The following is a 13,119-nucleotide window of genomic DNA, read 5'->3' as shown; positions in this document are numbered from 1 at the left end:
TCTGGAGTTCTGGGCTTATGAAAGGGAATGAGGACTGGTGCGAGAGCAAATTATCCAACAATAATAATTATCACTCTTGAAGCAAAGCATAACATTAACATAGCTGGAGCAGTGGAGCAGGTGGAGGCGGGATTACAGAGAAACAGACAGATAGAGAATTAGACGCAAACACATAGGAGCAGGTGTTTGAGAAGCAGAGGAGTTGATAAGGTTAAAAGCACTTTGTTCGTCTCCCTGAGGCCAACAGGCAAAATGTTCAAGTCCAGACAAGAGAGATAACACACTGGGGCTTGGACCATCTGTATATCTTTCCAACAACCTCTGAACTGCTGCAGGTGGGACTCAAGTCCTCAAGGGGAGAAACTGGACAAAAAAAGCTGCTTCAAAAAAACAGTCCGACGCACACTGATTTACAGACATGCTGTACTTCACCTATGATGATTTATAATCATTACTCATAACGAGAAATGATTTTAAAGAGAAATACAGCCGTGAGGGGTTCTTTCACATACAAAACAGCCAAGGCGGATTGCTGGGAGCCTAGTTTGGGAAACAGACACATCAGCTGCAGCTTATCAAGTGCCAAAAGATTACAGAGTGATTCATAGCAAAACAAATGGGCTTTATGACTGTGAAAAGTTAACCAAATAGAATTGCACAAACTGAATTGTGTAATACAGTGTGTCACATAGCTTTGAGGTATAGGTCAATGAGGGTTACTGTTTCTTTACACTATGAGCCGTTAGTAGAATAATAAACGAGGAGCCTTTCTATGCAGTGCTAACGCAGCTCTGTGCAAAGACTTAAAGGATTAGGAACTCAACAATTTAGTTAAGCAAAGATGGAAACTGTTTTATTGTTTAGTAAATTTCAAACGGCAAAGCAATGCAAAAGCATGATGGCTACAGTGAAAAGATAACGAGCACGACGGCAGACAGGATCAGGGTCTAACGACCACTAATGAAGGTGTCTGTTGGTGGATTAAGCCGATCGTGCTGTGTTTACTCTCAGATGAATCACATAATGCCCATAAAACCACAGCAGTGGCCAACAAACACCTAATCCTACAATAGCTTAGTTATTCTCTAAGTGTTCCTTCTTTTTTGTCAATGGAGAAAGTATGTTTGCCTTTTTCTGGATAAATACTATTATAGAAATTACTATAACAAGAATTTCCTTTAAGATTTTTTTTTTCATTGCTACAATCAAATGACCAAAACAAATTATGCCATTTTACCATGTTTTTCCTCACTACAAGCTTCCCTGTAAACCTGCACTGGAAAAAATCTAAATCTATAAAAGTCATTTCTTCTTAAAATAAGTGCATTTGTTCTTGAATTGAGAAGGTTAAAGAGATATTTTGCCAATAGAACAAGACAATTTACATTTAAAATAAGAAAACGCAATTATATTGTCTTATTTCAAGTGCATTTTATCTAAATATCTTATTCTAAGAGTAAAAATACTTGTTCCATTGGCAAATCATTTCATTTACCTACTCAAATTAAGGGTAAATACACTTAATTTAAGAAATTTTTACTTATTTCTAGATTGTTTTTCCAGTGTGAGATTTTACACATGACAAGTCGTCTGTCTCTGTAGAATGTCTCAAATTGAAAACCAATAGTAGTTTAAACTAAATCCTAGCAGAAATTCCTAATTTTTCCCTTTAAATAATAGCAAAGTTTAATGAACAAACAGCAAAAACACATCAGTCTTTTATCCGAGTTGCAACATTGGGAAACAGAATTATTTTCCAAGTCTAACATGAATGCACCAGGGCAAATTTTATCACGTTTAACCAAACATCTATTTTGTTTGTCCTCACAGAGAAAAAATACAACTTTAACAAGACCCAGGTCAAATGACTGCAGAGGTAATGAGGAGACAAACTTGATAGAAAGAAGAAGATAGAAACAGTGTTGTGTCACTTTACTCCAAGCAATTAGGTCTTAAGAACTAATTCTTGTTCATTCATCAATCTTTTTATGAACTAAGTATTTTAGGATAGACAGGTGGCGATAGTAATCCAGCAATATAACACTGATAAATCAATCACCTGATGTTTCTAACTTATACCAGCTCCGTTACATTTGCTCTTTATTTTTCCGACACAAATTTTCGAGAAATCTACTCCTATTTATAAGTTTTACTTAAATAATCATCAAGCAGCAAAAATATGCATCTGGTGCTTTTCAGTCTAATAAGAACCATTAGATTTCTGTCAAGTCCTCTGTTTTAAAACTAAAAGTAGAAGGTAACAATTGACCATCAACTTCTAGACATCCCTATTTGTATTTTGTCTTCTTACGGTCATATTTGCAACAATTTTTTTACGTAGCTGTTGGGTTTATAATGCTGCAAAAGTCTCTGCAGATGGACCAGAATGTTTGGACAGACCCACAGTGAAAACTGGCAAACTGGTGCCCCTGATAAAACTATATGTGACAGGCAATGAATAAAAGATGAAATATTGAAAACAAACTCACCTCCTTTTAGATCCACTAAACTTCCTTTGAAGCTGCAAGCTTAACTTGGACAAAATACAAATGGAATGGAAGCTGTTAATCTGACTAGTAGTTTATTTTCTTTTTTCTAATTTTACATTTAAAGTCAACTTAACATTTTAATTATACATTTGTGTCCCAGTGTGCTACAGAGGATACACAGCACCTCATCTAAAAAAAACAACTGCTGGTGGTGGCGATGGGGGGGTTTGTGTGCCTCTACAGCAGTTTCAGACAACAAAGACCTCTTCTCCTTTTGTCTTCTTTAACAAAGAGGATTCAAACCAAAGGACAGACTATTACAGATTGCTTCCTCTTTTCCTCAACCACAGAGATTAATGACAGGGATAAGAAAGCTCACACACACGAGCAAACAGCTTCTATTCTCTATTGTCTCTGCTTCGGCTCATACATTAATGGCCCGTTGTTTCATGACTCACTTTTTGCTTCCAGATAATACTTTAAGGAGAGCTGACAAGATTTTGCATTGCCAACTGAAACATTAGTCATCTTTCACAGCTGCAGTTTTGCACTTGCTTTACACTCAGTGTTTTCCAGATGCACCCCCCCAAGCTCATTAGTCCAGGTTCTGGTTTGATCCAAAAAAAAAAAATGGCATGACGGCTTTAAAGGTTTTCTGAGTGGTTTTTAAATGTGAACCTCAGCCCTTTGAAGCCCATGACCTCAGAGTCCATGGGTCACAGCGTTTTTTTACCCCAGCACCACCACGTGCACACCCGACACCTTCTGGTATCCCCTGCTTCTACTGAGAGGCTTGGCTGCAGCACAACCAAAGAATACTGAAAAACAAGTCTTGGTCTAAGCCCAGGTCACACTCAAATCCAGAACAGATTGAACAGATGTCTTTACTTTTGTGTGACGTTCATAAATAAATAGAAAAAATAACAAACTGCTCATGCTAATTTTTCCACCTGCATTATGCTGAACCATTAACTTTTACAAGACAAAACTTACCAGCCTCTTTAACCCTGCAGTGCTAATACTTTTGATTCAATATGCTAATATATTTCATCCATCGCTTCCTGAAACCTTTTAATTAATCCAAAATTTGAAGCAGTAAGCAGATTATTCAGACATTCCTGCAGGGGCTTAAGCAGAGACCAACCTCTCCTTTTTCTGCTGTCTCTTTCTTAACAACATATTAACCTGCAAGACCATCATCAAAGAGGTGGGAAAAAACATTAGCAGTTTCTCTCAATTATAAGCCTCACAGAGAGGCATGAAATAAAACATAAGAAGTCCTCCAACTTTCATCATTTGTCCCTGTTTAGTTTTCCACTGCTCCTTACACTCTTTAATCAAAACAACAAAGAGGGAAAAAATCGAGATGGTAGAAAGAAATTGAGTTCTGTTTGAAAGAGGACAGGAAATGAGTTGAGAAGAGAGAGATGAAAGGTAAAGGAGGTTAGCTTGTGTTAAAAGGCTAAAAGAGCCAAACGCGTGTTTGTGTGTGTGTCTGTGCTGGGTGAATGGCAAAAAAAGGTCAAAAGTCTTGAAGGCAGGAAATTAGCCACACCTGAGGATTTAAGCTTAATGGTCCATGGAGCAGATACAGATGCAGTTTAAAGATGCAATTGAAAATTTTAACAGCGTTTTAGCCAGTGCAAGTATTAAACATAAAAACCCCCAAAAGGACTTTTTTTTTTTTATCTTTTTGCCATATTTGAAGATAGTTTATCAGAAAATGCAGAACCCAACCACACGCTCTGTGTGTTTTCATCCAAAGCAGGCCTTTGTCTGGTTTAATTTACCCAATTTTCATTTAGAGCCATCTCCATCCATTCGGCCGTCCATCTTCATATCATTTCACTCCCTCCCCCATCGTCTTTCTGTCTTCCAACCCCCTTGTCTTTCTTCAGCTACATGGTGGGGTGCTGCTCAGCCTTCATTCATTTCTGTCTGTCAACAAGCCAAATCCTTCTCCAACTGTCTGACAGGACAAAGGCTGCTCCAAAATTACAAACACTGACTAAAAGTCCCACACAAGCAACAGAACCTTTGTCAATCTTCTCTCTTTTGTAATTATCAAGAAATAATCTAAATGCATGAGCAGAGCAACACAAAGCTTTGCTCATCACAAAGGTTTAGAAGGGTAATATCTAAAATTTCCCTTCCAATAATGAACAGGAAAAAAAGTGGGAAATACATTAAAATCAAGAAAGATAATCAACATTTTCAAGTGCTATTGAGAAGGGTTTTCTCAATTTCTGCTCCTAATATAGTTTGAGGCTCTGAAACTGGTTCATATCAACCAAGTGTTGTATCAGACATCATGCTTTATGTTTGCCAATGCCATATTTCTTTGTACATGTGTAAACAGAAATTGGTAAATAGTTTAGAAGTTTGAAAGATTACAAAGGCTTTCTAGGCACCACACAATTATACATAAACTTTATATATACTTTGAGAACAAAGATGCCTGTATTCAGCATCAATAAATAACTGCATTGTCAATTATTGAACAGAAACACTGGAAACGCAACAAAACAGAAGATTAATCTCCAACTCCACAATTTGGAATAATTTGTATCAAATGGGTCTTGGGAGGTGAATCAATAAATACAGGTGCTGGTCATAAAATTAGAATATCATGAAAAAGTAGATTGATTTCAGTAATTCCATTTAAAAAGTGAAACTTGTATATTATATTCATACATTACATACAAACTCATATATTTCAGATGTTTATTTTGTTTAATTTTGATGATTACAAATGACAACAAATGAAAATCTCAAATTCATCATATCAGAAAATTAGAATATTGTGAAAAGGTTCAAAATTGATGGCCCCCGGTGCCACACTCTAATCAGCTAATTAACTCAAACCACCTGCAAAAGCCTTTAAATGGTCTTTCAGTCTAGTTCTATAGGCTACACAATCATGGGGAAGACTGCTGACTTGACAGTTGTCCAAAAGACGACCATCGACACCTTGCACAAGGAGGGCAAGACACAAAAGGTCATCGCTAAAGAGGCTGGCTGTTCACAGAGCTCAGTGTCCAAGCACATTAATAGAGAGGCGAAGGGAAGGAAAAGATGTGGTCGAAAAAAGTGTACAAGCAAGAGAGATAACCGCACCCTGGAGAGGATTGTGAAACAAAACCCCTTCAAAAATGTGGGGGAGATTCACAAAGAGTGGACTGCAGCTGGAGTGAGTGCTTCAAGAACCACCACACACAGACGTATGAAAGACATGGGTTTCTGCTGTCGCATTCCTTGTGTCAAGCCACTCTTGAACCACAGACAGCGTCAGAAGCGTCTTGCCTGGGCTAAAGAGAAACAGGACTGGACTGCTGGTGAGTGGTCCAAAGTCATGTTCTCTGATGAAAGTAAATTTTGCATTTCCTTTGGAAATTAAGGTCCCAGAGTCTGGAGGAAAAGAAGAGAGGCACTTCATCCACGTTGCTTGAAGTCCAGTGTAAAGTTTCCACAGTCAGTGATGGTTTGGGGTGCCATGTCATCTGCTGGTGTTGGTCCATTGTGTTTTCTGAGGTCCAGGGTCAACGCAGCCACATACCAGGAAGTTTTAGAGCACTTCATGCTTCCTGCAGCTGACCAACTTTTTGGAGATGCAGATTTCATTTTCCAACAGGACTTGGCACCTGCACACAGTGCCAAAGCTACCAGTACCTGGTTGAAGGACCATGGTATCCCTGTTCTTAATTGGCCAGCAAACTCTCCTGACCTTAACCCCATAGAAAATCTATGGGGTATTGTGAAGAAGAAGATGCAATACACCAGACCCAACAATTCAGAAGAGCTAAAAGCCACTATTAGAGCAACCTGGGCTATCATAACACCTGAGCAGTGCCACAGACTGATCGACTCCATGCCACGCCGCATTGCTGCAGTAATACAGGCCAAATGAGGCCCAACTAAATACTGAGTGCTGTACATGCTCATACTTTTCATGTTCATACTTTTCAGTTGGCCAACATTTCTATAAATCCTTTGTTTTTATTGGTCTTCAGTAATATTCTAATTTTCTGATATGATGAATTTGAGATTTTCATTTGTTGTCATTTGTAATCATCAAAATTAAACAAAATAAACATCTGAAATATATGAGTTTGTATGTAATGTATGAATATAATATACAAGTTTCACTTTTTAAATGGAATTACTGAAATCAATCTACTTTTTCATGATATTCTAATTTTATGACCAGCACCTGTAGATCAAAAGGTAAAGGAGCATACAACAATATGAAAATAAAGATAAGTAAAATATCAAAAGAATAGAGAGAGAAAGAGCAGGTGAGATGCCTTCATCAGATTTTCTTAACCCACCTATCAGCATCTCCCTGTCCTGACGAGGTATTCCGATGGAGCGTCTCTCGAACGGCAGCCATGCTGTCAGGCAGTCGGTTCAGGCGGCGAGTGTACAGACCCAAACCTCCATCAGTCATGTAGCTGAAAAACATCACAAAAGATTTTAGGCTCCAGCAGGTATATTTGAATAAAAATAAGTACAGAAAGAAGAGAAAAAAAGGGCAGCAGAACACTCTGTGTCAAACCAAAGATCACCACAATCTGGTCTCTCTCTGATAGATCCTTGTTTGTCATTTATTTCAAGATTTAGAGCTTACATCCATGTAGTTTTTAAGTTGGAGCAAAGTGCCCATCAAGCAGAACCAAAAGGCTCCAACACCAGCACTGGTGAAAGCAAACTAGAGGGCACAGATTTCTATCATGTGGTGAAAAGAAGAGGCTGTACAATAGACAGAGGAGGAGTCTGTTATTTGTTCCTTATAAAGTCATTAGAAAAAAGTTCAGTCCCTGCACTGCTTATTAAATTCTGATGAATAGAGGAAGTAGCAATAAATCATGGTACAAATATAGAGAATATCTATATATAAACAGCAGGTTAAATGGGCCTTTATTTCATTTCATAACAGAAAAGACATGGTTTATGGAGCAATGACGTAGGCAGACAGCTAAGACCTGAAAAGTGATGCCAAGAAACTGAACCCTTAGAAACATTCCCAGGAGAACAGATAAGGCGCTAAGTAAATCGCCAAATATTTACCTGCAGCGATCACTGATAGATCTAAACAATCTGAACAACGTTCAGACGGTGAATGCTTTCTGTGTTAGACTGGAAATTCTGTTCGGGAAGAAGCAGAGAAAAACAAACTGGCCAGTAAAACGCCTTCAGTGTCGAAAGCAAAATGAAACCCACAAATACAAAGTTGTGCCTGCATGCATTTACAGTATACACAAGGTACAGTGTATCTCACGGACAGTGCCCCTTTGTGTGAGCTAATGTGCTGCCAAACAGAATTAGTATTACTGTAGGTCTAACATAGTCAAAGTTGACAAAGCTGCTGAAAACCAGGCTTGCAAAAATGAAACTTTGCTACTTTTATGGGAGCAATGAATAAAAAGTATAAAGGATCATTATTTTATAATCAATAATAAAATTTTTTGCAGTAACAGTTACATTTTCGTTACACCAAGTTGATAAACTAGTTACTTGAGGGACCAGATCATGTTTAACCAATGACTAAAATGGTATTTAAGACAATAATAGTAAATAATTCTCAATAAAAAAAAAACTACATTTGTGTAAGCTTGCTGTGCTCATTAACACTGAAAACAATTAAAATACATTTTAGAAATCTTTACCAAGTCAAATCAAAACAAGGAGTCAACCTGCTAACATTATATAATGTCTAATCCAGAGAAGGAGCAAAATGTAAGTTTATCTAAGACTAGGGCTGTATGTTTCACGTCAGATATATCTATAGCAGCAAATGTTAAAGTAATACATGTATTACAGAAGATTTAATAACCTAAGCGAACCTAAATAATAAGGGGGTCCTATTCTGATATTAATATCAGATATCGGTCCAATATTGGCTAAAAAACTAATATCAGATTTCACTGGCTGGCATATAAAATCTCCAATACATTTTTAGGCCGAGTTTAAGTTTCCATAACTCATTGGTTAATATTACAGGGGCCAATTGTTCTTATACCTTTTGTTGTTGCCTATGGCTCTCTTGTGGTAATATCGCTTGATCAAGCCTTTTCTAACATTCTACAGTACAAAATAAGCAGTGAAATTATACATAATGCATGCTTATATTGTATCAGGTCAATACCTGCATTGGTTAATTCTCAAAGCTGCAATATCTATATTGTATCGGAAAGAAATAAGTTGTATTGGGAGATCCCTAAAAATAATTACTTTTAAATGTAGGAAGGTGCAGCTTTTCTGTGCATTTTTTCTAACCAACAGAGAGGAAGGTCAAAGTTGGAAATTGATTGATTGATTGCTTTATTCACTAGACTCCTGGTCCATAAAGAGCTGATACACAACACAAAGAATTTATACACAACAACATGACAAAAAAAAAAAAAACTTAAATTAAATGACAGAATAAGGGTCTAATTTCCATTTAGCACAAGAACATACTAGCAGCAGACACGACAGGGAACAGGTGTCCCAAATTCACACATTTTGACATTTATTTGCCTCATTAAAGCTTCTAAACCAATGAAGAGAAGTTTTGGTGGAAGACAGTTGAGTAGATGTCCGCTGCTTATAGCACAGTGCGACTTATATAGATGTGCCATTCCAGTTTTTCAAAAAATGTAGTGGCCGCAGCTTATAGTGCGGTGCGCTCTATAGTCCGGAGAATACGGTAATTTTCTTCACACCCCCTTCTCCAGCAGCAACATATCATATCTCTACAATGTATATATTATATATATATATATATACATATATGTATATATACATATATACACACATCTTTTTTTTTTGGGGGGGGGGGGGGGGGGGGGGAATACTGCATGGTCCTACTTCAACTGGAGTCTAGCAGTGTTGCAGTTGGTAAAAAGGTAGACTCATCTCAAAGCATTTTAAAGGAATAGTACACCCAAAACATGATTAGCCTTCATTTTCTACTCACCCTCATGCTTCACGACGCTACGGAAACCGCGGCAGACCAAACCAGATGAAAGTGCGCATTCAGCTCGGCAAAGAACTCATGCTCTTCCTCAACACTGAAGTCCTCAGACATTTTTCTTTCGTTGTTTCTTTCTTTGCACAGGTAAACAGCACATTTCTTCTTCTACGCTTGCATTATCGGCAGAGCAGACGCTGAATGCGCACTTTCATCTGGTTTGGTCTGCCGGTTTCCGTAGCGTCGTGAACGCGCAGGCTCGCGCTTTCAGGAAATCCTATACACTACTGTTTATGCTCTAAAAACATTCTAAATGACTTCGTTCCGAGTAAATTCTGGACGCTACCCACTCAGGACACTTGGAATACATTGGACGAGCAGTATGGAGGAATATTGACACGTTTTTTGTGGACTTTTATGGACCTTTCTGTCTCGGGCACCATATACCTCCATTATTTGAATGTCAGCAGACAGCAAGAAGCCTCCCAGATCTCCAGATGCATTTGAGATATCAAAAAAGTACTCCAGAGTGTTGTTCAGCATGGGGGTGAGTAGAAAATGAAGGCTAATCATGTTTTGGGTGTACTATTTCTTTAAGGTAGTACAACCCATTCATATTTACTAATGTGCAAGTCAGTTAGGAAAAAGATATAAATCAAATCCATTCGATTTAAATTAACCCAAACAAAATCTAGTTTTTAAGATTGTTCTTGTTCGAAAGGACAAAAAAGAAACACATTTACCCTCACCATGAACGGTAAATAATGACCCAGAATATATCTATTGAAATGAAAATCACAGCTTTACAGATAAGGTGATAAATATTGTATGTATAAAACAATTGATCAAATTTTTACTATACACAACAAAAAAAACTACTGAGTAAAAACAAGTGTAGTTAAAGCAACGACTCTTCACAGAGTCCAATCTGTGTGTGTGCGTGTGGGTGCAGCATCAATCATCGCTCCACAAAATCACCTTAGAGATGACCAGCCACAGAAGAAGCACATACCAACATGTTACTCTGTCACACTAATATGTAGCCCAGTTCTTTTCTTCTGGTCTCAGCTGCCTGTTAAAGTGTAACCTTCCACACCAGATGAAACATGTTGAACTAAAAAAACATGCCCCATTACAAACAGGATCTCGATCATTACTAAATTGTAAGGAATTCTTCCGGCATGAGATGCAAATTTGATAACAATTTCCTCAAAATCCTTTCACAAGTTAATAAATAAGACACAGCATGTGTCTGCAGCCTCTGGTGTTTGCTCTGCTCTCACCTTCTTCATTCACTCTGCTTTCTTGTTTGATCAGCAGATTGAGACTTTGAGTGAGGCATGGCTAGCCTTTCCAGTGTTTTTTTTATTTCCTCTGGTATAATACCTCTGTGCTTTTTTGAGCCAGCTGCTAAAGCTGACAATAGTCACTGCCGCCACTCTCTGGTTTAGTGGGAACTGCTTGTTTCACCAAATAATGTTAAAGAATCTGTAATGAATTTCATCAGACTCCGGTCATAACTTTTTAATTTAACCTGTGCACAACAAACTTGACTTAAAACATATCCTCCTTGGTGGAGGAAATAATTATATTTTATGGAGGGAAACTAAGTAGCCAGTTCAGTTTAGAGTAACAAACTTTAAATTAACGATATTGGAGAGATATTTCGCTCACCAATGATGGGTCCTACATGATACACACTTAATTCTGTTACAAAAAAAAGAGTTTTCTATGATCCATCTGAATCTCACACCTACCTGTCTGCCTTGAACATGTTAGTTGAAAGCAAAACAAACACGTCTAGGTGGTGAGGCTGATTAAAATCTTGAAAGCAACTTGTCCGTTTAACCGTCTGGGCCTCTTCTGTTATCAGGTCTGTGCCCAAATCAGAGATCTGCTGCAGTATGAAGAATTCAGCAGGAGCAAAAGTGTTTCATTGTTGCCATATCAGAAACCGGCCACCTTCCTATGAGCAGTGAAAGTACTGTTTTGTTCTTTGAGAGCTCAGTGTTAATATGAGGCAGCTCTGCTCTGTTCCACATGCTGTTTTCCCTTTTCTGATTGGAGGTTGGGTTAGTCTGTGGAAGGTGGAGGAGGGATGTGAGTGTGGATGCAGAAGGGAGGGAGGGGGGATGATAGATCAGACAATTTACTCCTGAAGCATTTCAGAGGGGGAGACGGGTTCCCTCTTCTCTGAGGGACAGAGAAACCAGGAACGGGGGATTTAAGTTATGGATGGAAGGAAACTAAAAGAGGAGCAATTAGAAATAGCAACACTTAGGCAGGACTTGGATTATAAGAGAGATTTCAGCTACTACATCCAAATCAGCATAAGAATTTCCTAAGAGGCGTATAATCTGTTGGGAGTTTAAAGGCCAAGTAAATCTTATTAAACTGTTTTAGCTTGAATCTGGTGGTGAAATGAGAGGAGCTGGATTTAACACTGAAGACCCATTCAATGAAAGATTAATTAGGATATTTCTGCACAGGGACGTTTGCAGAAAACTGGACCCGGGCGAATTCCGGAAAAAAACAAAAATAAAACATTTTCTGTGGATCTTACACATTTTCGAAACACTTAAAACTGAAAGAGGAGTTGCACAGCGGGTTTATGGGTGAGCTCCACAAGCCAGCTCATTTTCTGTGGGTAAACAACCTAGCTTCAGTGTGGAAGAACCAGTTAAGTATGTACTGGATGCTAACAAGCTTATGATACAAGGAACCGCAAAATGGCCTGAGGATGAAGAGTAAAGTGGGAGGTCATCAGTCTGTGTCTGTTTTAAATGGTTAACCTACAGGATGACTCCGCCCACATACCCACAGAATGTTCCTGCAGCGCTCTCTCACACGCACCCTTCCACCCCCCACAACAAAGAGCCCAATATAGTCAACACAGCACTGTTTAAATAAAAGCTTGTTTCCCTGTCATCCATCACTTCTTCCTAAAGGGTCGTTAAGCTCAGGCAGTTTAAACACTCAACCTGTACTGTATGATTAGGTTCACCAACAGAAAGTTAACTGACATGGATAAAACATCAATGGAAAGTCATTTGTCAACTAATAGACCAAACATCAACACGATCTAGAGTCTAAGAAAAGAGGATTTGTGGATTTACTTTGCTTTATGATGGCGCCAAGAGTAGAAACACAGAAACACTACTTCAGTGGTGTTTGAAATTAAAACCTCTTTATATAGCCCAAAAGATTTAGATAAAAGTCACAGATTATACATTTCTCAGACTTGAGTGCTTCAATGTTTTTGTGTAGATTTATAATCATTTTGTGTTTGCCTTGAAGAGTGTGGGTGTCCTTCTGGCTGCTCCTTAATCCAGGAGTTGCCACGGTGATCAGTTCACTTTGAAAGCAGCATCTCTTTTGTCTCATCTGCTTATTAGTCTTGAAAAAAAATGACCTAGTAGCATAATCTAAATGAGCTTAGGAAAAGGTTTTTAATAGGGACAGAGCAATTTGTGTGTACTGTAGCTGTAAAGAAAGTTTCATGGGACCCAAAAAGGTCAGACAGGTGCCAGGAGCTTATAAAAACTTAATTTACCTTTGCAGAACTTCCTCAGGAAAAACAAGGTAGGCAGAAAGGTCTGTGTGGTCTCTGGGTTTTTGGATACTCAAGTGCAGAAAAAACTGGCTAACAATTAAAACAAAAACATAATAGTCAAATAC

The 13,119-nt window shown here is 38.2% G+C and overlaps 1 protein-coding gene across 11 annotated transcripts in view; it reads right to left on the bottom strand.

The window, feature by feature from the left end:
• Positions 1-13,119, bottom strand: part of nav2a (neuron navigator 2a) — a 244,695-nt gene that overhangs the window by 38,611 nt on the left and 192,965 nt on the right. For all 11 annotated transcript variants that reach the window (XM_038272842.1, XM_038272370.1, XM_038272440.1 and 8 more), the window contains one exon: positions 6,818-6,940. In XM_038272842.1, coding sequence (XP_038128770.1) covers positions 6,818-6,940 — 123 coding nt within the window. The remainder of the gene's footprint in view (positions 1-6,817; positions 6,941-13,119) is intronic.

The sequence above is a fragment of the Cyprinodon tularosa genome, unplaced genomic scaffold (assembly GCF_016077235.1).
Source record: "Cyprinodon tularosa strain WSP-4 unplaced genomic scaffold, ASM1607723v1 ctg100, whole genome shotgun sequence".
Taxonomy (NCBI): domain Eukaryota; kingdom Metazoa; phylum Chordata; class Actinopteri; order Cyprinodontiformes; family Cyprinodontidae; genus Cyprinodon; species Cyprinodon tularosa.
The sequence above is the reverse complement of the archived record's forward strand: the minus strand, read 5'-3'. Positions and strand labels throughout refer to the sequence as shown.